A 26,828-nucleotide genomic window follows, 5' to 3' on the forward strand; every position below is an offset into this window, starting at 1 on the left:
TCACATGCATACATCTGGAGAAAACTCTCTTATTCAATAAACCAAAGCACAACCAATCACACCATATTACCTCCACCGAGTATTCAAGCCCAATCTATCCTCTCTTCAGAGCCAGCAGATACCCCAAACTCAAAACCCATCTCCCAGAAGTACAATCACAAACATACATCCATCCAAAACCCACTTATTCAAATAAACCAAAGCACTACCAATCACACAATATTATCTCCACCGAGTATTCAAGCCCAGTCTATCCTCTCTTCAGAGCCAGAAGAGACCCCAAACTCAAAACCCATCTCCCAGAAGTACAATCACAGACATACATCCATCCAAAACCCACTTATTCAAATAAACGGAAGCACTACCAATCACACAATATTATCTACACAGAATAATCAAGCCCAGCGTCCCCTCTTCAGAGACCCCAAACCCAAAACCCATCTCCCAAAAATATAGTCCTATACACACATATATCTAAAGAGAACAACCAGCGAAGCTATCCTTCTCAGGGGCCGTCCATCTCCTCATCCTCCGTCCCCCCGCAAGCCGGACACCGGACGAGCCCATTCTCGTTGCACCGACCGCACCTCTCCACGCCTCCCAGCCCAGCCACCTTCCTACTCCCGCTGCAATCCACGCAAGGCACGAACCTCGCTCCACCGCAGCCAGAGCACACCCCTCGAACGCTCCCCCCGGCGGCGAGCCTGACGATCAGCCTCAGCCGTCCGATCTCGTTGAACTCCTCGATCTTCTCGACTCCGCCAACGTACCTCCCCATAACAAACAGCCGAGGGACGAGCGCCTCCTCGCCGAGCAACTCCCGGAGCTCTTTGAGAAACTCGGCGTGGAGGGACACGTCGCGCTCGTCGAGCTCGGCGAGGCCGTGGCAGTGGGCTTCGACGAGCTTGCGGGCGGTCTCGCAGGCCTCGAAGGTGCGGCGGACGCCGCGCAGGGAGGTGGTGTAGAGGACGACGCGGGCGGCGCCGCCGGGGGGGGGCAGCGCGGGGAGGCCGTCGAGGGGGTCGCGCCGCCAGCGCCGGGCCGGGTCGTCCGGCGCGGGCCGGCTGGCTTGGCGGTCGCGGAGGAGGAAGGGGTTGGTGGAGACCGGGCGGGCCCCGGCCGGGAGGAGGAGGTCCGGCTTGAGGGTTTGGAGGGCGCGGCTTACTTCGGACCAGGGCTGCGGGGGCTGCTCCAAAGACTCCATCTTTTGTAGTATCTGCTCCGCCGGCCGCGGCGGCGCTTCTTCCTTCTCCGGCGGCGCTTCTTCCTTCTCCGGCGGGCCTTCTCTGGCCGTGATCAGCCACGGCTCTTCCACTGTGTTTATGTCGAAGACGGATATGCTCGCCGGCGGCGGTTTGTACACCTCCGCCACCACCGCCCTCTCCACTCTCTTCGACGACGCGCACCCCATCCTCCCTCTCTCTCTCTAGCTTTCTCTCTCTAGAGAGATGGGTCCTTTGGAGGAAAGGAGGAGGAAGGAGAGAGGAGGGGTTGTGGAGGGGATACTCTTTGAATATCGCCCTCTTATCCTCCCTCTCTCTCTCTCTAGAGAGATGGATTCTTTGGAGGAAAGAAGGAAGGAGAGAGGAGGGGTTGTGGAGGGGATACTCTTTGAATATTGCCTTCTTATCCTCCCTCTCTCTCTCTCTAGAGAGACGGATTCTTTGGAGGAAAGAAGAAGAAGGAAGGAGGGAGGAGGGGTTGTGGTGGAGGGGGATAGTCTTTGAATAATTGAACATCGCCCTCTTATCCTTGGTTTTTGTCTCGTCTGATGTCTTGAGTTGTTGCTTTGTGCGCCACATATCGGGTTGCTGGGGATTCTTCAGTCAAGTGATGGGTCCGGATTTTGGGATGTTTGCGATGATTTTTGTGGCTTTCACGGGGTTCTCGCTTGTGGGTAGTGCTTCTTCTCTCGCTTTTGTCTTGTTCCTTTGATGTGTTCACGGGTTGCTCTCTAGAACCGATCTAGAGAGAGAGTAAAGAGGGGAAGGAGAAGTAAAGGGGGGGTGTTTTTTCTTTTATCATGTTGAGTAGCTGCTGTTTACTGTGGAAACGTCTCCAGGGATCTAAAGCGGCGCCTTTGGTCTTCTCTTTCTCTCTCTAAAGCGGCGAGCTCGAGGGAACTTCCAAGATTGGACCATGGAGTGCTCTTCTTTATCTCTCTAGAAGCCGCCAAAGATAGAGAGTTCCAGAGAGAGAAAGAGAGACCGTCCAGTCTCATACCTTCTATCCCCCCTCTTTCCACAAACCCTTGTTCTCAACATCTCTCTCCAGAAGTCTAGAGAGAGAGAGGGGAGGGGGGAGTGGATGGAGACGTCTTCTTCTTCGTCTTCCTCCTCGGCTGCGTCGGAAGAAGAATCGCCCACCTTCAGCGACCTCTCTCTAAGAGAAACCCTTCTCTTCTCCGACAGCCTCAAGGTGATCTCAATTCCTCTAATGGTGGTTTCTCTCTCCTCCTTCCTCTCTTTCTCTCTCTGAGAGAAACCCTGCTCTTCACGAGCAGCCTCGAGGTGGCCTCAGTTCCTCCAATGGCTATCTCTCTTTCTATCTCTTCCCATCTGTCTCTTTCTCTCTCTATCCCTGCATTTCTCTCCGAGAGACTGAAGGTGACCGACTATTCCTCCGATGGTGGCGGCTTCTCTCTCCTCATCCCTCTCTTTCCCTCTCAGAGAGAAACCCTACTATTCTCGGACAGCCTCAAGGTGACCTCAATTCCTCGAATGGCCATCTCTCTCTCTATCTATCTTTCCCCGTCCGTCTCTTTCTCTCTCTATCTCTGCACCGCTCTCCCCATCCCCCTTGTTCTCTCTCTAAGACAAACCCGGCTCTTCTCCAGACAGCCTCTAGTGACCTCAATTGCTCCATTTTCTATCTCTCTCTCTACCTCTCTCAATTCCTCCATTGTCTATCTCTCTCTCTATCTCTCCCAGGTCACCCACAGTTACTCCAATGGTGGCAGCTTCTCTCTCTTCATCCCTCTCTTTCTCTTTCTATCTATGCACCTCTCTCTGATAGAAACCCGGTTCTTCTCCGAGTAGTCTCAAGATGATCTCAATTCCTCCAATGGCCATCTCTCACTCTTTTTTCTCCCCATCCATCTCTTTCTCTCTCTATGCCTCCACCTCTCTCTTCTCATCCCTCTCTTTCTCTCTCCGAGAGAAACTCTGCTATTCTCTCACTGTCTTTCTCTCTCTCTATCTCTGCACCTCTCTCTTCTTGGTCGGCCTCAAGCTGTCCTTAATTCCTTCAATGGCAGCTTCTCTCTCCTCATGCATGTCTTTCTCTCTCTATCTCTGCAGGACCTGCGGGATCTTCGGTCGCAGCTGTACTCTGCTGCGGAGTATTTTGAGCTCTCCTACTCCAGCGACGAGCACAAACAAACGTAAGAAATATTATTTATTCATAATAATTGCATCAATTTTTCCTCGAAAAGCGATTTTTGGTAAATTATTGCAAAAAAGTAATCCTGAGGGAGAGATTATTTACCTGAATTATTGCCGGGTTGACCAGGGTGGTTGACTCCCTCAAGGACTATGCTGTCAAGGCGTTGGTCAACACCGTTGACCATCTCGGCTCCGTCTCCTGCAAGGTCGACGGCTTCCTTTGCGACAAGGTCGTCCAGGTCTCCGCCGCCGAGCTCCGAGTCAACTCCATCGAACAGGTCTGATGATGATGATGATGATGATAAGAATATTCTGGGGTGGATCACTGTTTTGAAACTGAATAAACAAACTTAGTTCCAGAAATAGAGATATGGTGATGGTGATAATGGTGAAATGATGAAGATTGAGATTATGATCATGATCCAGAACTGGGGATATGCCCCTGAATAGTGTGTAGCTTATCAATTGGGGCAGGGATGATAAATGATGATGATGATGAAGAGAATGAGGATATGCCCATGCGTTGCTTGTAACATTTCATTTGCAATATGATGATAAATGATGATGATGCAGAGAATGAGGATATGCATATGAATTGCTTGTAACATTTCAATTTGCAAGATGATGATAAATGATGATGATAACTGATGGTGATGATGGTGGTGGTGATGATGATGATGATGCAGAGATTGCGGACATGCCAGGGGATGATGGATAAAGAGGGGCGGGCGCAGCAGGAATTGATAATAACAGCTCCCAAGTACCACAAGCGGTACATCTTACCAGGCAATTTACGATTTCTGCATGAATTTTGGAGATCTGGCCGATGCCCTCCTATAACAGCCATCTCACCCTCATGTTTCTCTCTATCTCATGTGCAGAAGGAGGATCCATGCCCTTGTCTGGGGGGGATGCTGTCGCTTATCATGAAGATCTGAAGCCGAAAGAAGCTGCTGTTGATCTGCCAACTATAATGGCTGCTTCAGCTGCACATCCAATCTTGAAAGAATCAGCCCCTGCTTTAAGGTATGTGGCTGTTTTGTTGCTCTCAAAACCCTAGGGAGTGGATCAGGGAAAACCCTAGAGAGAGAATCAAGGCTAAACCTTGTGGCAACCTGATTGATCTCAAAAACCAAAGAGAGCGAATCAGGACTAAAACTTGTAGCTACCTGATTGATCTCAAGAACCCTATAGAGAGAATCAGGACTAAATCTTCTGGCAATCTGATTGATCTCAAGAACCATAGAGAGAGAATCAGGACTAAATCTTCTGGCAATCAGATTGACCTCAAGAACTCTAGAGAGAGAATCAGGACTAAATCTTCTGGAAATCTGATTGATCTCAAGAATCCTAGAGAGAGAATCAGGACTATATCTTCTGGCAATCTGATTGATCTCAAAAAACCAAGAGAGAAAATCAGGACTTAACTTTGTGGGAGCCTGGTTGATCTCAAATTAACCCAGAGAGAGAAATTGGCCAAAACTCTGTGGGAGCTTGGTTGATCTCTAAAACCCCAGAGAGTGAAATTGGCCAAAACCTTGTGGCAGCCTGGTTGATCTCTAAAACCCCGGAGAGAGAAATTGGCCAAAACCTTGTGGCAGCCTGGTTGATCTCAAGAACTAGAGAGAGAGAGAGAGAGAGAGAGAGAGAGAGAGAGAGAGAGAGAGAGAGAGAAACATGACAAATTATTGGGCCTGTGCTTCCTCGCAGGAAATTCAGATCTCTGTCTCCGACTCAAAGGGGCCGATCCATCTCGCCCCAGAAGAAGGGTCGGGCTCCCTCCCCTTCCCCTCAACTGAGTGTCCCTCCTCCACTCTCAGGTTTTTCTCTCTCTTTGATGATGATGATGATGACGACGATGATGATAATTATACCTGATTGTCTGATATTGTGCACCAGAGGACAGAGCTGGGTCACTGTTTCCCCACGCAACTCTGGCTCGGTCTGGATCTCTCCCCCGGCGACAACCTGCTCCAAACCCTTCTGGAAATGGCAACCTATGGGTAAGAACAATGAAGTCGAATAGAAAGATCGTAGTTGTCAAAGATGAGGAGAACTGGTTTATTTTGTTTTATCTAGAAGATATCTTTTGTCAGTCTTTGGATGAACAGAGGATAGAGAGGATGCAAGGCAACGGGAGGAGCACAAAAAATAAACCCTTAAATAGACAGACAGGATAATATATTTTTTGTAGAAAACATCCAATGATGGAAATACACTTCCGGCTGGCACCTTTCTTTGAAGCTTTCACATTGATTTATCTGTTTATGGTCAAGTGAAAAATGACTGCATGCAGCCTTTAATCATCTACTCTCCCTCTTTTGTCTGAATACAGTTTGGCGTGGAGCCTCGGAAATCGGCATCTGTGAGACAGCAAGATTACTGGAATGACCAGAAGGATGCAGAACAGAGTATAAGTAAGACTAAGCGGCTGTTCAAGGCATTACTGAGCAGGCGCAAGTCAAGGAAGGATGACATGCTCTACGCCTACTTGGATGAGTACTGATACGTGTCAAAAAACAAGATAAAATATGCATCCTATCTTTATCCCTGATCACTGAGCTGAAATTCTGGCGAATGCGATTTTATGGTTCTTAGGATCTCAATAAAGATAGTCTTCCCCTACTGTACAGAGAAAACAAAAATGACACAGACCCTTCAAAATCTTCTTGGATGTAATCACCTTCTTGGGCTTCTCAATCATTTACAATTACAGAATGTGAAAGTAAATGATTATTTTTCTAAAATGACCAGAACAATGTTTCAATGTCACAATCGTGCAGATAAAGCCTAAATATGCTCACAAAGAACACCAGAGGAGTTTATACAGATCCCATAGCATCTATTAATGTGAAGGTATTCTAAATAGGAGAAAGCTTCATGACGGGTGGCAGTGACATTGATTAACAGTTTGCAAAAGACGCCCAACTTCGTCCTCACTGTCAACCGTCAATACAATCCCACTAATGTCATCGATATGGGTCGGATAACATTTACAATTTTTTCATCAGAATTTTACTAAGTTAATGCCATCATGAATGTCAAGTTCATCATCAACAACCCTAAAATTAGGCAACGCCAATATCATTGTCAACTGAGGGTCGATGAGTGCTGAGCTCTACCTCAGGAAGGGACGAGATACTTGAACTTGTTGTTGAGAGCCGTAAGCCTCCTCTGAATGGGCGCTTTCTCTACTCTTTTTCCCATCCTGTCAAGGAAGAAAATCATCTTCTTGAGCGTCTCCATGACCTCCTCATTCTCTACACCAAACTCTGCCTCCTGAATAGCCAAAACCCTTTTCAAATTCTCCAATGCCTCGCCATCGTCCTTTCCCAATCTCGCCTGAATGGACACAAGAACATCCAATGCCTCCCCTGCAGCAAGAAAAAGAGCGTTAATGCACTCCCTCAATTAAAATTTTCTTGAACTTGGGCCTCTCATGCTTACCAACGGGAAGCGATTCCCGGCCGAATGCGGATTCTCGGAGGGAAAGCGCTTCCAGAGCGAGATTCTCAGCTTCTTCGTCTCGTCTGAGATAGTACAGGACGACGGCGAGGTGAAGCATCGGCACCGAGAGAGACTGATCTCTCGCGCCAAGTGTTCTTGACATCAAACTCAAGGTCGTCTGCAGTAGCCTCTCTGCCTCTACAAAGTTCTTTGATCGAGTGTATGAAGCGGCTAAATTTACTAAGTGCGCTGCAGTGCTGGGGTCCTCACTCCCCTTGTATCTTTCGTTGATCAGCAAGCATTCCTCCAGCAGCTCTCGTCCCTCCGTTTCCCTACATTTCAATTCATCAGAAATTTGTGTAATTTAATCTAGTATATTTTTTATAATTTCATCTAGAAATATAAAAATGTTCACCTCCCAGCAGTGTGAAGCAAATCGGCCAGATCTATCTTCATCTTTTCTAGAACATCGTCATCTATGGACATGAATTTGGAGTCGCTGATGACCTCAAGGCCCTTCTTGTACAAACGGACGGCTTCTTCTATGTTCCCTGAATGGAAAAGTTGGCACCGGATGATTTGGATGAAAGTGAATTTCCTGATGATGATTCCAGGATGACGATGACGAGAGGACGTCGAGTCATCATCACCTTTGTCATTCGTCTGCAGAGAGGATGATAATGACCACTCACCACCATCATCATTATTTTGTGGTTAGGGGCAGTAATGATGAGTAGTCATCATCATCGTCTACAATGCCACAGATGGATGACGAGGGTGAGGATGATGGATGGCGAGCGTTTTATATAATTTAATTATGTTTCTCTAATTATGGCTCTCTCTCGTAGATGATGAGAGGACAATGATGGTTTGTGTCATCTTCATCCCTGGCCATTTGTACCAGACGATGATGACAAACTGCCTGGATGATGATGACAATGATGAAAGTGAGAATGCTGCCACAATTAGTTACCTTCAGCACAATTAGCATGCGCCAAGGAGCACATAGCCATTCCAACTCTTCCATCATCTTCTCCGTATGACCGAGTGTAAATGCTCAGGATTCTGCATAATTAAAGCAACTGAGTATGAATTTTGACTTGCTTAAAGTATTTCTGGAACGAAGAAAAAGTATTAAAATAGCCACCTGCTAAAAGTGGCCTTCGCATCTGTGGCTCGCCCATCGTCAATGTAAAGATTACCAATGCATGACAAGGGAAGAACAAGATCCTCACTCATGGATCCTCTGCTTTTCTCCAGAACAGCGATTGACCGCTGATAGGCCTCCATTGCCTCTGTCACTCTTCCCCTTAATTTCAAGACCTTAGCCAAACCCAAGAGTGGCACCACAACAAAAGGGCTTTGGCTTCCTGCCAGACGCAACAAATTCATATTGAAGAATGACTATAGCAGAAGCCCAACCATGATGATGACGATGATGATGGTGAGGATGGATGGAATATGTGATCATACCAAAAGCATCCTCAAGTATGTTGAGGCTCCTGGCATATGCATGAGACGCCAAGTCTAGTTTTCCAAGATTGGCATACAGGCCTCCCATATGTATCAGTATAGAATCCCTCAAAGGTGTCTCATTTGCAATGCATCCGATGACTTCACTCAACTGGCCATCACAGAGGTTTACACAGTGTTATACCTCTATGCGAAAAAGGGATTCTTTATCATCGAGTTTTTATTTATTATGGAATTCTCAAACGGTAAAAACTAAAAAATAAAATTTTCTATCCAAATTCGATGGTTTTGCTCAGGGAAATACCATTTCCAGAATATTCTCCACTTTCTCGAGATCGCCAACAGCCATATAACCTAATGCAACAATGTCTAGTAAAGCAGCTTGTTCTATCCCCTTTGAACCTTCTGCCGTCTGTTCTTTCACAGCCTCATGATTTGCTTCGAGCAACTCAATGGCATCCTCCTTCCGCCCCAACTTAATCATCGTTTTAATAATGGAGAAGAGCTCTTCCAGTTGTTTCTCAAAATCTTGCAAGCCATTCGAGTAAGACCCTGCGCCATTAACTGCTGACAACCTACTACATAATTTTAAAATAAAACAGAAAAGTTTGAGAATTCTTTCGATTAAGCTTAATTCGAGTATCTAGACGTTTAATTTCAGTCATATATTCGTTGCTTCGGAGTGAAACAGGAATCAAGTTCCTTCTATTACTAGAAAACTAGAGTCATTTTCGGTCCAAACAGGAAATTCACAGAACTGCAGAGCCAATATTCTAGAAACAGTCAAGCGAACTTAATGATACCTTTATATTGTAGAAGAAAGCTGTTTCAAATTCGTGTCTGTGATTTAGCCAAATACAGTAACTTTTCTACAAGTTAATCTTCAAAACTCTGCTCAGATATTATCCCCAATAACTTGCGCAGAAAAACCAAAAGGTCCCACCAACAAATCTCCGGAAAACAGTACATAAACCCCGGCATATCTACAACCGAATAGCATCAATGCTAAATGTCGCACCTCTTCAATTTTGGGGACGAAACATCAAACACACTTCCTCTTCTTCCGGGCACGGAGATCGAACGGCATCCAAACATGCAATCCTCCGAAATCCGCCAGAGAAAACGCTTCCTGACGCACGGAGCCTTCCTGAAAACCAAAAGAGCGGCATTCCGGAGAACCAGAACAGAAATTAAAATAAAAATTCACATAATCGAACTAGGAGTAGTGAACTAGAAATGCGATAATCCACATCAGTGAACAAGAAATTCTACAAAAAATTCGAGGAAAAAACCACCAAATCTCCACTCTCATCTCCAACACTAACCGTAGATTAAATCCCCGAGCTGAAATCCAAACCCGGAGCTGAGACGCCGCCATTCCCGCCGACGACGAACTACTCGAACTCAAAACTGATAAAAGAGGATAGCAACTTATCCCTGGCTTAATCGTCTTCTAACCGTATTTAGCAACTAATTACCCCCTCTTAACTAATTTTCAGTTGTGGACGGATGGATGACGCCACGTCATCTTTTACGTTCCGTCTTGTTTAGCGACTAATAATCTGCTTAAGAAAATTGATAAGGAATGACAGTTATTAAAGTAATCTGAACCAAATCTTTAGGGGGAGAGAGTTAATGGCGGAGGATTTTTCTCCTGATTTTCTTCAATTTTCTGAGAAAATTGTTCTTCAATTTTGTAAGGGCCGAGGAAGCGCGATCGAAGGATCAGAGAGAGAGAGAGAGATGGCGCTGCTGAGCTCGAGGCTGCAGCAATCGCCTCTGAGGAGCAGGCGAAGCGAGAGTGGCATCTGCGATTGCAAATCGTCTTCCGTTTGTAGTCGAATTTGGAAGCCGAGGAAGCAAAACAAGAGATTGTGTTCGGCGATTGCTGTCGATTCCCCCTCGGAGTTGTCCTCTGTGTCTAGAATTCGATGGGGTTCTAGCAAATTGCAAGGCTTGCGCTCCGAGATGGAGGATGACGTGGTCGTTCGATCGGATGGATTGGGAGATTTCACGTTTGCTGCTGTTTTTGACGGGCACGCTGGATTCTCCTCCGTTGAGTTCATCAGGTGAGGTAATTTTACGTTTTTTTTTTTGGGTATATCGAGCTGGGGTATTTCTTCCGCATTGTGCTAAAAGGGTTGGCCAGAATTCCGCTTCTGATGATTCGAAGATCATTCATTTATTCTTAGGTGTGAATTCAAATTTCTTTCTAGTTCTAACGATCAGAATCGCTGCTTTTTTCCTCACTGGAGTTTATCTGGTGAGCTGATTTGGTGTTTCCTTGGTTTCTGCCAGAGGAAGAATCCAAACTTTGTTGATTCTAAGAACTTTTATTTGGTGTACGTTTTGTTCCTTATTCGTTGGGCTAGCCGAGAATTCAAATTATGATCGTTCTTCGAACTTTGATTTAACCATGTTTGCGTTTCTGGGTTTAGGGAAGAGTTGTATGAGGAGTGCAGTAAAGCCTTGCGAGGGGGTTTGGTTCTGGCTGACAAGAATTTAAATGCCATTAAAGATGCTTTGCGTGAGGCTTTCCAATCCGTCGATAAAAAGCTTCTTAGTCGGTGAGTTTGATTTTTTTCTGTGATGAAATGGATTCACACCCAATAAATTCTAGTGAATTTTTTGCGGGAATTTCTGGGGGATTCACTTTTTGTTTTTGTTCTTTGGAGGCTTGATACAATGGGGAATGAGGATGAATCAGGATCGACGGCGACGGCGATCTTTGTTCGAAGTGATGTGATGTTCATTTCACACGTTGGTGACTCTTGCGTGGTATAACTCCTCACATCCAAGTCGTCATGAATTGAAATCTTCTCAATAAAATACTCTCATATTTTTTTGGCCAAGTTCATTATAGAAATTGTTTAATAAAAATTTTAAGGTCGTCTCACGCTCTGGAAAACCTGAAATGATTACTTGTCCACATCGACCTTACGGAAACAATAGGATGTCTCTTGAAGAGATTAAGCGCATCAGAGCGGCAGGAGGATGGGTATGTTTCTCTTTTGTATTTCTACTCCATTATATAATAGCAGTTGTTCTTATGGCATCTTATAGTTCCTTCGACAATACAACTCGAATTTTTTTATTTCTACTTTTGCGTTTGCGAGATAATATTGAACTCAGAAAAAACTAGTTTGTGGGATTTTCGTTTTCTTTTGGTTAGATATGTATAATATTTTTTGTAAATGTAGATTGTTGACGGACGAATTTGTGGGGACATATCCGTATCTCGGGCTTTTGGAGATATACGATTCAAGACAAAGAAAGAGGAGTTAGTCCATAGTTCTCTCCTCTTTTCTCATTGAAAGTGTGAAATATCATTTCAGGCAAATTTTAATACATTTAGTTTTTCTTTTCTTTTCTTTTTCACTAGAATGCTAGAGAAGGGAGTCATTGAAAGACGATGGAGCCAGAAATTTGTATCGCGGTAAGCTTTATAATTTTTACTTTGCCTAATTATGTAGGAAAAAACTCAAAAGCTATCCTGTTTGGTAGTCAGCTGAAAATTTTTCTTTACTCTCCTTTGAATGTGTCGTTTTCTATGAATAAAACCCAATTTTTGGTTCTTCATATGACAAAAAACAGCATTTTTAAAAAATTCTATTTATCAATATTTAAGTAAAATAACTCTATGAGCTATTACTGGTTAGTAGTGAAAGTCACTTACAGAATGTTTTCTTCCTCATCTGAATATGAATTGGCTCCATACCATGAATCTGAATCTTCATTGACTTAAGTAAGATCTAGATGAAGATGAATCTTCTCTATCCATTGGATTTCATGCTCTTTTATTCGATGCTGCTGACATGTGATTATCTAATCATTTGCTGTTAGGGTACAATTCAAGGGGGATCTGGTGACTGCTGTGCCAGACGTGTATGAAGTGGACCTTGGAACTGATGATGAATTCATTTTATTGGCCTCTGATGGTCTATGGGACTACATGAAGAGGTCTTGATGACTTAACTTATTCGAATTTTCATTTATTTATATACCTCAATATGTACATCTATTTGTACAAGTGATTAGATACATTTTCTGATTCCTCCATAATCTTTGTGGGTCCTTCAGCAATGATGCAGTGACTTTTGTCCGCAATCAGCTGCGTCAGCATGGTGATGTGAAGGTATGTTTATCAAGTTCTCTTTCCTGAACATTATGGACTTGCTAATGGGCCTCTTTTCTCCTTCCAGATGGCTTCTGAAGCACTAGCCCGTTTAGCTTTGGTAATCCCTTTGGCTCATCTCTGTTTTAACTGGGTGTTGGTGATCAACTATATTTTTTGTCGGATCAACCAATCAATCCCATCTTGATCTGGTCTCCAAATCAGTCAGACAGGATGCATTTAATCACAATTCGAGCCTATTGATCAATATAATATTAGGATCATATCCGGTTTGTTCTCTGGCCCTACCTTAAATAGGAGTCTGCAGCGTATCAGATTTTGTATTGGATCCAATAGATCTTTCCAATATCAATCCCGTCAATCTGATCAGATTGGATTGATCCAATCTCAATCAGGGCCAACTGTCTGATCAAATCTTTACATCACATCTGACTAGACCGTTGACAAGACAGCCACTAACCCCAAGCTCTCTCTCCTCTCTCTACCCATCCTTTCAGGATAGAAGATCAGAGGACAACATAAGCATCGTCATTGCTGACTTAGGGTACCAACCAAATACTCTTCCATCATCATCTTGAACATTCATAAATATCAGCTTGATTTATTTTCATGAGTTTTTGATGGGATGCATCTTTTCAGGAGAACGGACTGGAAGAATCTGCCTGTTCAGGGCCCAAATTACCTGTCAGAAGTCAGCCAGGCCTTCGCCACGGTGGGTTTTGTAGTCCTGGGAATATGGATGACATCTCTCGTCTTGTGAGACAATTGGCACTACGGGTATTTGTATTTAAATAAGAATGCAGTGGGTGCCCAGATTCAGATTAATGTATTAATGTCGAATGGTTTAACTCTATTCCATTGTTTTTTAGGCTCACTTTAGCACAGATTAAGTACGAGGAGAAAAACTTTCAACCCGCATTGATGGGGAGACTTTCAAAGAATTTGCAGCCCGCATTTAAAGGTTATTAAAGTAGGGTCATTGCTAAAGGGAAACCATGGTTTAGTGAAACTTCATTTGCTTAGGTAAATCTATAAGTTGGTTACTAAAAATTGGGATTATTGACTTGTATATGATTAAAGGTCGAATCTGGAAGTGATAGAAATGAAATGAACTTCATTTTAAAACGCAAATAAGGTGATAATCGTAACTTCCGATCGTGGATATCTTTTTATCATTTTTTAGAAAATATATGTATAGTTATTGAGCAATTTCCTCCTTATTGGTACTCATTTTATCCCTCATTCAATTAATTCTCTTTTTATTTCCTCCCTTGTAATGTCATAAAATTTACATTTGAAGTGAGCAGTGGATATACGTAAGGTGCAAGTAGTAAGGTTTTCATCTAAGACATAAAACTTCCATGAGTGGTGGCCAGACCAGCTCCCTATAGGCATTGGCAGTATGATGTTGATAAACAACGTAGATGGCTTCCTTGATGATGATGGTGGAGGGTTGCGGATGAGCAACAATGATGCTGTTTTCGTCATCGGATGACGTGTTCTCCGGTGAGTGGAAACAGGCAACATTCTCCGCTGAGTTCTCTAGCGAGTGTTGACTGCCAGGTGGTGATGCTTTTTGTGCAGGATTGACAGGAAAGATTTGTGTGTCATGAATGACGGATCTTGAGTTTGCAAGTCGGAATTGACAGAACAAGGAAAGGTCATCAATTGTGACTTTTCCTTTTTCTGCGAAGATAGTCATTGATGACTATAATCAGTGTGAACAATGAAGTTTAGGGACTCTGCAAACATACGACATTGTGGTCGAGATTTTGTCATATGTATGTCAAAGTCAAGGTCGTCGGTATGCCTCATTTTCAGTGGAATGTGCCAATCACTACCTCTCTATAAGCTCTTCAAAATCTTCCTGACAAATTTAACCGGAAAATAAACCCAAGGTGTTAAGTTTTGGTAGACATTTATGGAAAAAAAGGAAAAAACATTATGGAACATTTTTTCAAAGTGAAATAATTTTTAACTATCACACAAAATTCAGCGGTAGGAAAAATCAATATGCAAAAAGAAAATGTAGTAATATGCCACAAAGCTATTGAGGGATTGCATGTGGTCAATAAGTTGATCTTCTAGCATCATGAACTCAATAGAAGTTTAGGTCTTCAATAGATGTTTTGACCTTTGGTGAATGAGAGCTCAAGCGTGCTCTTGGCTTGTGGCCATGCAGTTGTCTTCAACTCCCATGTAATGGTTTTTAAGCTCATTATTATCATATTTAAGTTCAAGGTTGAATTTCCATTGGGGTGAACACTAGATTACATTAAAGATCACATGTTTCATCAATTATAATTTATAAATACTTGTAGGGACATCATAATACTGCTAGAGGAATGGGCAACCTCAATGCATAGGACGTAGCTAAGGGAGTTAATCATACCTATGATGCATAATGCCTTACACAAAACTATAAGGTCATACTTGAGGCATTGCTATCAATACTAGTGAAAAAAATGTATAATCAGTGTACCATACTGGCAGTTGATCATACCAACAAATCCTCTAATAATTATCAGAACCTTTTATTTATGATTTATTAGGTGAATACACGTAAAATGAATGACATCATCTGTAAGAATTAGGAAAAATAAAAAAATGTGTTCAGTATTTAATGGAATTAGCAATGATGAGAAAAAATCACACAGACATGTTGACGCACTATTCTTCAATCAAAAAAATATAATTCTGAACTCACTAAAATGTGTAAAGATGAGTATGATGATGAATAATGGTCATATCCATGGAGAAGTAGGGTTGGTTATTGTTAGAACTGTTGACTGAATTGAACAAGGTTAAAATGGATGAAAAAAGAGGTAAGATCTAAGATAATATTTATCTAATGAAATTCAAGAAGTATTATAGTGAAACTAGGTCAAAAAATCAAAATCTGATTTAAAATTAATGATCATTAATTTTAATGTTTACGATTTTTTTATTTTCAGAGATAGGATAATGTAAGACTTATTAATAATATTTTAATGTAATTTTTTTAAATTTAATAAGAATAAAATCAATGGAAAATTCAAAGCATTGATTTTCACCAACCCATTGACTTTAGGTGAATCCAAAAGTCAAAACGGTGATATCATTTTACAAAACTATATTCTCAGAGACTAGAGAGATAAAGGATAATTATCATACAAATTAAGTAATTTTTATATGAGATTAAATTAATATCAATTTTCAAAGTCAAAACTTTGAGAACTACCAGATTACTAATATACAGTCAAAGTCCACAAATTTGAGAAACAATTGATGTCAGAATTTGATGAATGAGTAGAAGATAGAAATATGATGACATATAATTCCAAATATATGAAAATAATGCAATTTGGAGATTCGAAGACCAAGATATGGATCTCCAAATTTAAGGCCCAAAAATCATTATTTGCATGAGCCTTGGTAGTCAAACAAATATTTGGGTAGCCAAATCTCAAGATAATTTATATTATATATATATCAATGGAAAGAGGAATACGATAAATGTAACCTATGGAATACGATACGCATAAAGAGGAATACGATAAATGGAAAGAGGAATATGATACGCATAAATTGCCATTATAAGTATGAGTAACAAAGGATAATAAATGTAACCTATGTCATAGCAAAAAAATTGACGAGAAGTTGAGGAAAAACGGTGAGTATTGAAAAAAAACAAATCGTTATTTCTTAAAATCTAGTTGTAATTTTTAGCTCATTCTAAACCAAAATTACAAATAGTACATAATTCCAACCCGTAACCCCTAAAAAATTAGTCCTTAAATCAATTCTAAAGCTTGTTAACACCTTCTTTTTTGCTTTGGAGTATCCGGGTATAACTATTATCCCTCTTTTGTTGATGGATTGACAAGATTTTTTGACCAAGACAAGCGTTACAGAGTCAAAAATGAAAATCATTATATTCTTGATGAAGAAACATGATTGCGCAATTGATCGATTGTGGTTTTCTAATGTATCTTTCTTGTGAAGAGAAAAAAACTGAATTAGAGTCATATTAACGTGAGAAATCTCAACCGTCCATTATTTTAAAAATCTTGGATGGCTGAGATGATGCCACATTCTGCTTGTCCTAGGAAATGCTCCTTTTGAGATAATGCCACGGTTGAGATGATCTCGACCGCCCTAGGAAACACAATGTCCTGCACATCGTGGGATCCATAATGTTGGGTTCAATTGGCCTAGATCTGGATGAAGAACTCAAAATGATCCACAATGGAAGCCTTAAATGAATCGTAAAGACATCAAAAAATCCTTAAAACAAAGCACATGTGCACAGACCATATCATAATTTCTTGAATCCTCGAGCGATATGAGTAAAGATGCTCATGTTTACTACCTCTAAACAAATTCATGCAATCTACGGCACATTGAATCTCCTCCTCCACCTTGGTGAGCTTCGTTCAACCTCCATCACCATTGTTATGTTATCCCGATCGCATCGAGAATGGAGAGGAGCCATGGGGAGAAGGGAGAAGAAGGGAAAGCCTCTTAACAATTGTGGCCTGGGTGAATTTTGTTCAAGGGCTTCCCCTATTTATTCTAATTAGGTATTTTTCATAAAACCTCCAAAACATAAGTATATCTCCGATGCCAAAAACACCATTTGCATGTGACCCTGAAGGCCCATGTATTGGTCTTACTCACAACTCCAGCAACCCAAGAACCTTTGTGGGCCTTATAAATTAATTAACTATATCATCATATAGATTAATTAATATCAGATTGATATTAATTAATCTATATGAGTCTCCAACCCATGGGTGCCCAAGCTACACCTCATGTTCTAGAAGACACAAAGGAGTGTGTGTTGACTCATCCACTTGATCTTTGGTTACCGTGTATGTATAGTCCTTCATCCACTTAATGCTCCTAGGACGACTCGGGTTATGGTCAACTATCACATCCTAATTGGTCATCCGAGTTAGTATTGATGCATTCAGAAATCATTAGAGCCCTTCTCCGACATTCCATTGTCTTGGCCAAGGACTTTATCGCATGGTCTTCCTTGAGCTGTCTCCTCTTATACTGAGGGTGGATGATCCAATCTTTACCACTCAGTCGTCTTCTTGAACTTCTTGATGCACCCAAGCTAAGACCATTTAGTATCCCATGAATAGAGACTCATAGATCATAGTCAAAGTACAATGGTCCATCCACAAGATGACTTTGGTGTCTCAGGTCTAAGGACCTCTTACACAATCGTGACGCAAATCAACCTAATTAATAGTTTAGTATTCATGGATTTGTACTGATCAATTCAATAAACTCTTTCCACTAAAGAGCACCCACCATCTATCATTAGCGTCTGTACACTAATGGTCACGAGACCAGCCATACTCATCATTTGATTGAGGCTAGATAGTGTTATTCTATTTAGATAATTTGATGTCCTTCTTGATTATCCTTCGAATACAAATATTTAGAAAATGTGCTTAAAGACTAGTGATCTCAGTAATAAGACTTCATCATAATTCAAGAAAAGTCTGATCATGTATTCATGGACTTCATTATACGCATCACATGTGCACTATAACGAATATCTTATATAAATGAACATGGAATGAGATATGAAATGTCTGATTGGCTTGCCAGCCACAAATTTTTTCAACACAAATTTGGTTCGAAATCTTGATTTTTAGATCATCATCCAATGACTCATGCTCTTCCATGTGTACCTACATAGAACTTAAGAGTAATAAGCCCAAATAGACATATTTAAATTTATAGAAGAGTATAAAAGTCTAGTACTGAATGTTAGTATGAATATAATCCACTTAGGCTTGTGTGGGCTACATTATGCCATGTAGGCAGTGTGTTGGGCTCTTGTAGTTGTGTTGACTCGGGGCATCCACGTCAGTTGTTGCTTTAAGCCCATGCCTATATCTGTTTTTGCATTTTAGGCCTTTAAACAATCATTGAAGGTCTAAAATAAATAATCTAACTTAGAAAATTCATATCTTTTATTTTTTAAAGCATTTTAAATGATTTTTTCTCCATTTGTTTCCCATGCTACCTGAAATAAATAATTAGATAAAAAATGATTAGCTTACTAGAATCATTAGTTTGACTTGTAAAGTAAAACTAGGACGATTTTGATTCTTTTAATCTTCCCCTCCATCTCTTGCTTCCTTGTTCATCCACTTAAGTCCTGAAAGAACTAAACTCAATAAATGTGGTTCATTCCAAATGGTTTGACCTCGAGAAAGGGCAAACATGAATAAAAAATATCATTAACATTCAATTAACATAATCTTTATGACTAAGTGGAATGGCATGATAATGGTGAAAATATGAAACACTAATGATAGCATACATCATAATCATGAGAATTAGGCATTAAATATAGTGAAGGATGATACAAATGAATGCACAAGATGCATGTTAACAGTCCCCACATGTCAAAGTGGAGGAGTTCAAAAATACTAGAAGACTTAGAATTCAATAATGTATAGGTGGTACATTTATTTTTGCCAAATGATAGAATGAGCTTACAAAAATATCCACACATTAGCCCTAGAAAACATCATGAAAATATAACTGTAAGAAATGAAAAGACGAATGGCCAAGCTGCTGCTGAAGAAGCCGGAGTTGATATTTCTTAGCCAATTATGCCATGGATGTTGGAGCCTACTCATATGTTTACATCATGCAAGTCATGCCAGGTTGGGGAGATCACAAGTAGAACAAGCCATCATGTATCCCAGCTAGCCCAATGCTTCCATCCTGCTACCTTAGCATAAATAAATGTATTCACCCCATAAAAGCTTGGCTTATATGATGAGAATTGTGAAAATTTATCAACAGAGATAAGACTGCCAGAAGTGAGGAACATCTAAGATATGCGTAAGAACGTTGAGGGGTTCAATCCCCATACTATCAACACCAGAAATGGTAAGGAGAGTACCATCATCAGTTTGAACTCTTTTTTGCTATGATAAATTTCATAATGTTTGAATGGTTATTTCAAAAGACTCATCTGATCAGTTTCGCCAGAATCTGCAATGCTGAATTGGAGGAAATAATTGAGAAACAGGAAGGGTTACCGGAGTGTGTGAAATATGACAAACTCTGTGGCCTTGAGCTGGTTCCAAAGGAGATGCATTTCTGAGTGCAATCAAGCCAGCTCATTTTCTTGTTGAGGATGTTGCTCACTTTCAGTTTGAAGTTAGAAACATAGTGTTACTAATAAGTTAATCGGCCCGAGTAGGTCTTCCATAGTTTCATATGCGTCTTTCTTATGTTGATGTGGGCGACTGTAGCTACTCCATCAACTATCTTTGTCATCCTCCCATGTCCTTTTGATAGATGTGTACTTTGTTTCAGCAGTAGGTGATAGAGTGGCTTTGGAGTAGGTCAGCTTGTCTCATTGGAACTCTGAGGTGGTTCAATGAGGCACATAGAATTTTGAGTGCTAGATTTGGTAGAATGGTCAGATGTCAGACCAAGATAACTCTCTTCTTTTGGATTCTTTATAGTTAAATCTTCGAAACTCATTCAATGCTCCAATTTGAACAATTGTGCTCTGGCAATTTCAAATTCTGGCTGAAGCTATTTTAGATATGAATAGAATCTTTCACAGAGAACATATTGTCCATCCATAGAGTTAGTTGGAGGTGGCAGATAAAAATTAATTTATTTTCATACTGACTGTTGCTCATTAGCATATTCTAATGCAGTGTAATCCTCTTGAAATAGAGCCATGGACCGATCATCAAGATTGACAATCTGTTATTATTCATTCTCTTGCATAGCGTGTCGTTGATGAGTTAGGTCGCATACCTCCTTGAAAGAATAATAATCAGATTATGATTCTCTAATTTCACGGAGCCTAACTATTACTTTATCAAATAAAACCTTTCAGTTCACATAGAACCACATGATCTAGAGTTCCAAACCTCCATCATTTTGGTTCTGTTTCTCTACATCATTCACAATGATGATTCTACATCCAACTATAACACAAGAACAGCAAATTTTTACCCACACAATCCAATACCACTGCTGCAACACGCCGATTAATAACCAGTCTTGAACCAGTTCATCAAACATAAAACATGAGATTTCTAGCCACAACTCTCCATTAAAACACAGATCAAAATAGCAGCAAATCCGAAGCACAAAGAACTTACTCATAATCCTTCTCACCGCAGCTCAGGGCGAACAAAATCAGCATCTTCAGGCACTGAAATGTCCACAGACGGCCTGAGCTGAGCACAAACTTCAATGGCAGCATGGACCGGATCAGAGAGGAAGTTGCTAATAAGGTCTTGGTTAATGGCTGCGCCTTGATCAACAGCCACTAATGCCTGCTGCGTGAGGATGTAGTCAAACCTGGGGCCCCACTTCCTCCCTCCGAGACGGGCCGTTGTAGAACAGTTATCCACCATGAAGGCTACACCTCTGGCATGCATGAATGGGTTTAGAGAGTCGACGGCTTCGATCACACTCTCGTTTATGATCTCTGAGTAAGAATGCCCCTTCTTCCTCAATAGCTCGATCTGCCAAGATCAAAGATTCAAAGTTGGTCTAGGATTCGGAAATGTTAAGTACTAATTCAAGATATGAGATTGAGTAGCATATCTTTTAAGTAAAATTTTGAAACAAACTTTCTACAAAAATGTGGAGTAGCATTCCAGACAGCAATAAATCGTTTTTAAATTGGTTCAGAAGGTGTCTCATACTACTTAATAAGACATCCTCGGACCTAGGATCAAGATATGGTATGTAGTTATGTAAGATATGAAATTGAAGTTTAAATTTGTACTCAGCAAGCCGGACTAGATTTATTTTGAAAAGCATTCCAAAAAGTAATAAAATCGTTCAAATAAAATATTTTCGATGGAGTGTTCACATTACTTAAATAATAATTCTCTAACCCCTAGGGTTAAGATATGCCAAGTAAATATTTCGGACATGAAATTGAGGGTTTTATAGTACTTAAATTCTGGGGCCAACTAAAAATAAAAATATAAGAGAATTTCCTCAACTCGAAGGTGAATCCTAGCTGTGAAATAGTCGGAGACTACATAGTCGGAGAGAGGAAAGGGGGATGACTCACTTGTGCCATCATTGATGCCACATAAACTCCAGCCGTAAAAGGGTGGAGAGGTCCCAAGTCACCAGCAGGGCGCACTGCCCGGACGCTCTCACCGACTTTCCACATCCGAGTCTGGTCTATCTTGCCCATGGGGAAGGCAGGAAGACCTTCCTTCTCCTGTTCATCACCATATAAATTAAGAACCGGCCAATCCTTCATTTCAGATGAATATTGAAAAGTGACTAACATAGAAGCGCCGGCCAGCAAGAACGACGCTGCGGATCTCGTTTCCAGAAGCAACATCCTCGTAACACTCGTACAGAATGTCCATGCAAGGATAGTATGAAGCGCTATACGCAGCCTGGAACTCTTTCTTCCCGTCCTCGGACAGGGCATTGTAGACAGCAAGCATTCCCTACATAACAAAAGCATCTAGTCAGTAACAAAAAAATAGTTATCAAGAAACCATTTACCCACCACGCTGAAGAACCTTAAACCCTGACGCACTTAGTCAGTTATTCCCAGGAGACAATAAACCCAAAGCAATAAAGCCGAAAACACTTAGACTGTACTTAAAAATAGTTCTCAGGAAACCCTTTGCCATATATCCAAAACCCTAGACACTGAACCCTAAAGCCTAAAAACTTAGTCAGTACTTAAAAATTGTTCTCAGGAAACCCTTTGCCATATACCCAAAACCCTAGACACTGAACCCTAAAGCCTAAAACACTTAGTCAGTACTTCAAAATTGTTCTCATGAAACCCGTCACCATAAACCCAGAACGCTAGACGCTGAACCCTAAAGCCTAAAACACTTAGTCAGTACTTAAAAATTGTTCTCAGGAAACCCTTTGCCATAAACCCAAAACCCTAGACACTGAACCCTAAAGCCTGAACACCTAGTCAGTACTTAAAAATTGTTCTCAGGAAATCCTTTACCATAAACCCAAAACCCTAGACACAGAACCCTGAAGTCTAACACACTTAGTCAGTATTTAAAAATTGTTCTCAGGAAACCATTTGCCATAAACCCAAACCTTAAGGACTAAACACCAAATACTAGACCCCAAAGCACCTAATCAGGAATTAAACGTAGTTCCTGTAAACCAATAATCTGGAATCTGAAACCTTAAACCCTAAGCCCTAATGACCTTAACACTAGACTCTAAATCAAAATACGTCAGTTGTGGTGAGAAGATGGATACCTTGGTCGAAATAGTTTTTGAGATGACTCCTGTTACACCTTCCACAGTGTTCTTGTAGGCATCCTCTTCACTCATTCCGTTCTCAGTGTACCTTCTAAACAGAGCCTCCACAATCCCATGCACGGCTCCAAGGAGAATCCCTTCACACAACAATAAACAGCCAAGATAAATAAAAAAATGTCAAGGAGATATTTCCAAGATGGAATCAGTGTCTCACCTCTCTCTCCAAAGATATCACTCTTGTATTCTTGCTCCAAAGTGGTGGCAAAAGTGAAAGGGGAGCCCAGAGCAACGGACCATCCCAAAGCCACATCTGTGGCTCTACCATCAACATCCTGTATTTCAATGGAATTAAGAATGTTTGATCAAGTTACATACCTATGGAAAAGAGATTGAGATTAAGAATGTTTGAACAAATCGAAGACTTCATTGAGGATTGATGGTGCTAAAGCTTCAAGTAAGGTTTGCCAGAGATGATGGCGATGTCAAGAAGATGACAAAACCGCCATAAGCATTATCACTTGTGACCAGGCATGTACGATGATGATGACTCATCCTCATCATCGCCACCCTCGTGGAAGACTACCAAATATGATAACAGTTATAGATAGATGAGAAATGCAGTTCATACGATGATATATTTTCATCGATTATGAGACTCTCCTCCCTATTACAAGTCCCTCGCGGAAGACTAACAGAGATGATGACAACGACAACATCGTGTGCAAACCCCATCCCCAAGATTCAACAGCTAACAAAAATTACTAGAGAGCAATGTGTACCTGGTGAACTGCAAAACTGGCATTGATTCCAGCCCCATTAGTTTCTTTTCCCTGAACGTAAAGTCTTCTGACAGATGGACCCATTCCCTTGGGACACACTGCTATGACGCTAATGTTCTTGGGGAAATCAAGGCCCTGGGATTGCAAGTGTCCCAGAAGGAAACCATGGGACAACCCCAGGATGCTGTTTGGCTTCATGTAAGATAAGATTTTCTCGTAGTTGTCCGCCTTCATGACAAAACATTCAAAAAAAAATACTCTCACATCAGAAAGAAATCGCACGAACCCATTATTTTTTCAAAATTTATGTTTTATCTAATCCAGAAACCTGTGCGGCATCGGAAATCAGCAACAACAGGAGGTCACTTCCAGCAACAGTCTCCCAAATGTCACCAAGGGTTCCATTCTCTTCGATGAATCCCACAGAACGCGCTTCCAAGAAGGATTTCGAACCTTTCCTCAATCCAATCTTCAATTTACATAAGAAACACATCGAAATGTAAAACTAATGTAAAGTTTGTAGACGAAATTTTCGAAAAGTAATAACTGAGAGGAATGATCCCGAAAACGAAGAAATTAAAGGGTACAAACCTTGACCACGATATCAGAATTCACCTCCGCCAGCGAATCCCTCAGGTTTTGCGCTTGGGCAGGACCCTAAATTTACATTTTTAGAACGACGATCATAACGAAAATCATAAAAAGTGAACGAGACCGTGAGATTTTATAACTTTTTAAAAAACTTTTGGCCATTAAAAGCACTAAATCTGCATTTACATCGTTCATTTCAAAGATAAAAACGAAGAGAGATCAAAGAAAAATACCTGCGATCCCCATCCGATGACCCCGATTTGTTTGATGCCCTTAAACGCCTCGGGCAGCAGGGGAAACAGATCCCGCCCGCCTCTTACGATGAACTAGAACAAAAAAAAGACAACTTTCAGAATCTGGCCAAAGAATCTCGCAGAAAAACAAATTAGAAACCACTCAGACAAAACTCACCTCGTCATGTCCCGAGAGGGTGATCTTCTCCTTCTTGAAAACCGAAGTTTCAAAGTCAAGCGAAGGCTTTTCTATGGAGGGCGCAGAGACCATGCGAGCGCCAAGGCAAGAACCGTTCTTCCCACCAGAAGAGATGGCATTGAAGGAGACGCGAGAGGCGAGAAGGCTCAACGACTTGGACGATGAAGCGATGAAACCGACGGCTGGATGGGTTCCTGGAGCGGCTTTGAAGGCCTTCGACGGCCGAGATGCGGCCACGAGAGAGGACGAGATCGAAGAAATCGCCGCCGTCGCCATGTCTGCTGAGCTAGAAGAGATCAGAGGAAGAGTGAAGGGATAACAACGAGTCTATTTATACGCTCAAAACCTGTAAATATCTTTCATAATTTCTTTATTTTTTAAAGCCCGGAAATTCCGGAATAACCTTGGGGTCGTTTAATTTTTCTAAAAACTTGGGTCAAATTAAAATATTTTAGTAAGACATACCGTTTCAGACAGGGTTTCTTCTGTTAATATAGTTTGCCACTTTGATCTAGAAGCCTGTTGAAGATGGCTTGGAGATGGGGGTTTATCTAATCATGATTCATGGCTTCCGCATTCCAAAAAATGTATTTTATTAATTTGTTTGGAGCTTGTCAAACCATCTAAAGAGTTTGATCATTTTGTATTAGCAATGGATATTTTTATACATAATCATTGATTCTGGGGGACTAAACTAATCATTCGGTATTTAAATTTCAAAAAAAAAAAACAATAGCATTTCAAAGTGTGGAGATTCCATTTACGTAAAACTAGGAAAATTTTAGGATGTCTTCAGGAAGAGATATCATGAGGAACTTAGACATTTTCATTAATGTCACGAATTCCATTCATCCATTCACTAATGTCTAATGATCATCCAAATAAATCACCAAACTGTGAAAATGTTATAACAACATTCAATATTTACCTTAATGTCAACGTTCAATACCGCGCGGACTTACATTGATAATTAAATCTAAGTGTTTTATTTGAAAATGATAGTAATAAGAAGATTTTTTTAATCATTTGTATATATTTTAAAATATTTGAATTCAATTCGTCACTTTTTCCATAGATGATTTTTTGAACTTCAATTTGTCATGTAGTCCTAAGACCAAGATCCTGGTGATCCTATTATATGTTTTCATAGACAAGAAAATTTGACCTCCCTGACCCTTATTATTGTGCGCAAACTAATGAAGTTTCCAATTGCCTCGAATTTAAAATGAAATCGTGTAGCTTATCACTACCACTTATGGAGAATGAATTTCTATATCTCACTGCCAGCCACTATCCTATGTGACCTCTTTGAAGGACTCCGTCTTAAAATAAGTGTTGAGTATTTCACCACCTACAAGATGAATATAGTCAATGGATGCAGGTGTTCGCTTCGTACTCTTCACAAAAATAGAAATATATTATCACATGCATTTATTTGGTAAAATTATATAGATTAGGTAAGCCAGTTGTTGATAATAAATAGGAAAAACATATAGGATTATTTTATATATTAAATACCGAACAAATAGTTACACATATTGTTTCTTTGACGATGTTTATCGATATAATTCATATGATTTATTTAACAAAAAATAAAAAAATTGTTGTCACAGATCTTAAAATAAAACAACACTATATTGTTTAAATAATAAACTTAATTATTGGAGATGGATGACAATTTTTCTAATGAATCATTGTCCTTTTGATAGTGAGAGTTAACTTGATTGATGGAGTTCTGAATTATTCTAAAATTCAGTTTTATATAAACTTTATATGGTACCTGACTAACTTCATGTTTCGACTTGAATTGGATTTTTTTGGTTTACAAACCATTGGGATGTTAGCAGTGACTGTTTTATTAATCATACTATGAAAAATTCACTGGGAATCATATGACTATTTGACGAATCTTGGCTTGAACCATTGTGGTTTAAATGTTTATAGTCAAAACTCAAGGTTTCATCGGTAATGTCATGACTTGCTTGGTAAACACTTAGATACATAAATCCTCTCAATTAAGTTGAATTTATTAGTTGAGTCTCAAGATATAGTCTAAAAATAAATTATACTATGTCATTTGTAAATGATAACTTTCAAAGTGAGGCTCTAAAAATGTCACCAATAAATATCCATCCCTCTGTAAATGATATTTTTTTACATCTCCCTCCAAGTTCACTTGCACTCTCACTCAAATAAAAAATATCCCAATATACCTCAATATTTATTTTTTTTCAAATAATTCAGTTATCAATTTTTATGTTTAGACAGAAAACGTGCTGGTTCTTATTCACTTTATCTCAATGTCAACTTAATGATAAATACAAGCCA

At 40.6% G+C, this 26,828-nt stretch overlaps 5 protein-coding genes across 8 annotated transcripts; 2 read left to right on the forward strand and 3 right to left on the reverse strand.

Moving 5' to 3' along the window:
• Positions 1 to 324: 324 nt before the first annotated feature.
• LOC144701243 (Glutaredoxin family protein) lies at positions 325 to 1,558 on the reverse strand. Its single transcript, XM_078572996.1, has one exon. It carries the CDS (start codon positions 1,409 to 1,411, stop codon positions 506 to 508), a length of 906 nt encoding a protein of 301 aa, XP_078429122.1. The 5' UTR covers positions 1,412 to 1,558; the 3' UTR covers positions 325 to 505.
• A 207-nt stretch (positions 1,559 to 1,765) lies between these two features.
• On the forward strand, positions 1,766 to 6,062 carry LOC144701242 (putative protein ABIL2). Its single transcript, XM_078572995.1, has 9 exons — positions 1,766 to 1,897; positions 2,063 to 2,418; positions 3,300 to 3,382; positions 3,511 to 3,661; positions 4,070 to 4,169; positions 4,265 to 4,409; positions 5,094 to 5,203; positions 5,283 to 5,386; positions 5,719 to 6,062. Exons 2-9 carry the CDS (start codon positions 2,308 to 2,310, stop codon positions 5,887 to 5,889), a joined length of 975 nt encoding a protein of 324 aa, XP_078429121.1. The 5' UTR covers positions 1,766 to 1,897; positions 2,063 to 2,307; the 3' UTR covers positions 5,890 to 6,062.
• Positions 3,370 to 9,703, reverse strand: LOC144701240 (Tetratricopeptide repeat (TPR)-like superfamily protein). Of its 4 annotated transcripts, none has more exons than XM_078572994.1 (12): positions 9,629 to 9,703; positions 9,322 to 9,450; positions 8,608 to 8,878; positions 8,304 to 8,454; positions 7,978 to 8,200; positions 7,804 to 7,895; positions 7,246 to 7,381; positions 6,831 to 7,162; positions 6,506 to 6,757; positions 5,258 to 5,366; positions 4,167 to 4,369; positions 3,370 to 3,719 (listed from the first exon to the last, which is right to left on the reverse strand). In XM_078572994.1, the coding sequence occupies exons 1-9, from the start codon at positions 9,679 to 9,681 to the stop codon at positions 6,507 to 6,509; spliced, it is 1,638 nt and encodes a 545-aa protein (XP_078429120.1). In that variant the 5' UTR covers positions 9,682 to 9,703; the 3' UTR covers positions 3,370 to 3,719; positions 4,167 to 4,369; positions 5,258 to 5,366; position 6,506. The 4 variants fall into 4 exon arrangements, with proteins under 4 accessions (XP_078429120.1, XP_078429118.1, XP_078429117.1 ...); XM_078572992.1 differs by having other exon boundaries at positions 3,370 to 3,708; positions 8,608 to 8,881; XM_078572991.1 differs by having other exon boundaries at positions 8,608 to 8,881.
• Positions 9,704 to 10,010: 307 nt separating this feature from the next.
• On the forward strand, positions 10,011 to 13,312 carry TAP38 (thylakoid-associated phosphatase 38). The gene is made up of 11 exons (XM_078572997.1): positions 10,011 to 10,372; positions 10,742 to 10,870; positions 10,979 to 11,081; positions 11,191 to 11,301; positions 11,504 to 11,583; positions 11,686 to 11,739; positions 12,147 to 12,263; positions 12,384 to 12,438; positions 12,506 to 12,538; positions 12,936 to 12,982; positions 13,078 to 13,312. The coding sequence occupies exons 1-11, from the start codon at positions 10,047 to 10,049 to the stop codon at positions 13,196 to 13,198; spliced, it is 1,176 nt and encodes a 391-aa protein (XP_078429123.1). The 5' UTR covers positions 10,011 to 10,046; the 3' UTR covers positions 13,199 to 13,312.
• Positions 13,313 to 20,446: 7,134 nt separating this feature from the next.
• Positions 20,447 to 24,807, reverse strand: LOC144701245 (ketol-acid reductoisomerase). Its single transcript, XM_078572998.1, has 10 exons — positions 24,480 to 24,807; positions 24,302 to 24,394; positions 24,069 to 24,134; positions 23,806 to 23,946; positions 23,478 to 23,705; positions 22,913 to 23,030; positions 22,696 to 22,835; positions 21,738 to 21,905; positions 21,512 to 21,667; positions 20,447 to 20,951 (listed from the first exon to the last, which is right to left on the reverse strand). Exons 1-10 carry the CDS (start codon positions 24,774 to 24,776, stop codon positions 20,595 to 20,597), a joined length of 1,764 nt encoding a protein of 587 aa, XP_078429124.1. The 5' UTR covers positions 24,777 to 24,807; the 3' UTR covers positions 20,447 to 20,594.
• Positions 24,808 to 26,828: the final 2,021 nt, after the last annotated feature.

This window comes from Wolffia australiana, chromosome 3 (assembly GCF_029677425.1).
Source record: "Wolffia australiana isolate 7733 chromosome 3, ASM2967742v1".
Lineage (NCBI taxonomy): Eukaryota > Viridiplantae > Streptophyta > Magnoliopsida > Alismatales > Araceae > Wolffia > Wolffia australiana.

Coding starts and splice junctions, on each gene's coding strand:
- LOC144701243 (XM_078572996.1), bottom strand. CDS start 1,411: ATGGGGTGCGCGTCGTCGAAGAGAGTGGAGAGGGCGGTGGTGGCGGAG.
- LOC144701242 (XM_078572995.1), top strand. CDS start 2,308: ATGGAGACGTCTTCTTCTTCGTCTTCCTCCTCGGCTGCGTCGGAAGAA. Junction 5,204..5,282: donor TGTCCCTCCTCCACTCTCAG/GTTTTTCTCTCT, acceptor ATTGTGCACCAG/AGGACAGAGCTGGGTCACTG. Junction 5,387..5,718: donor CTGGAAATGGCAACCTATGG/GTAAGAACAATG, acceptor GTCTGAATACAG/TTTGGCGTGGAGCCTCGGAA.
- LOC144701240 (XM_078572993.1), bottom strand. CDS start 9,681: ATGGCGGCGTCTCAGCTCCGGGTTTGGATTTCAGCTCGGGGATTTAAT. Junction 8,455..8,607: donor TGGAGAATATTCTGGAAATG/GTATTTCCCTGA, acceptor TGTGATGGCCAG/TTGAGTGAAGTCATCGGATG. Junction 7,382..7,803: donor GCATGCTAATTGTGCTGAAG/GTAACTAATTGT, acceptor TTTTCCATTCAG/GGAACATAGAAGAAGCCGTC.
- TAP38 (XM_078572997.1), top strand. CDS start 10,047: ATGGCGCTGCTGAGCTCGAGGCTGCAGCAATCGCCTCTGAGGAGCAGG. Junction 11,302..11,503: donor TCAGAGCGGCAGGAGGATGG/GTATGTTTCTCT, acceptor TTGTAAATGTAG/ATTGTTGACGGACGAATTTG. Junction 12,983..13,077: donor ATCGTCATTGCTGACTTAGG/GTACCAACCAAA, acceptor GCATCTTTTCAG/GAGAACGGACTGGAAGAATC.
- LOC144701245 (XM_078572998.1), bottom strand. CDS start 24,776: ATGGCGACGGCGGCGATTTCTTCGATCTCGTCCTCTCTCGTGGCCGCA. Junction 23,706..23,805: donor TGATTTCCGATGCCGCACAG/GTTTCTGGATTA, acceptor TTTGTCATGAAG/GCGGACAACTACGAGAAAAT. Junction 21,906..22,695: donor CAAAAACTATTTCGACCAAG/GTATCCATCTTC, acceptor TTTGTTATGTAG/GGAATGCTTGCTGTCTACAA.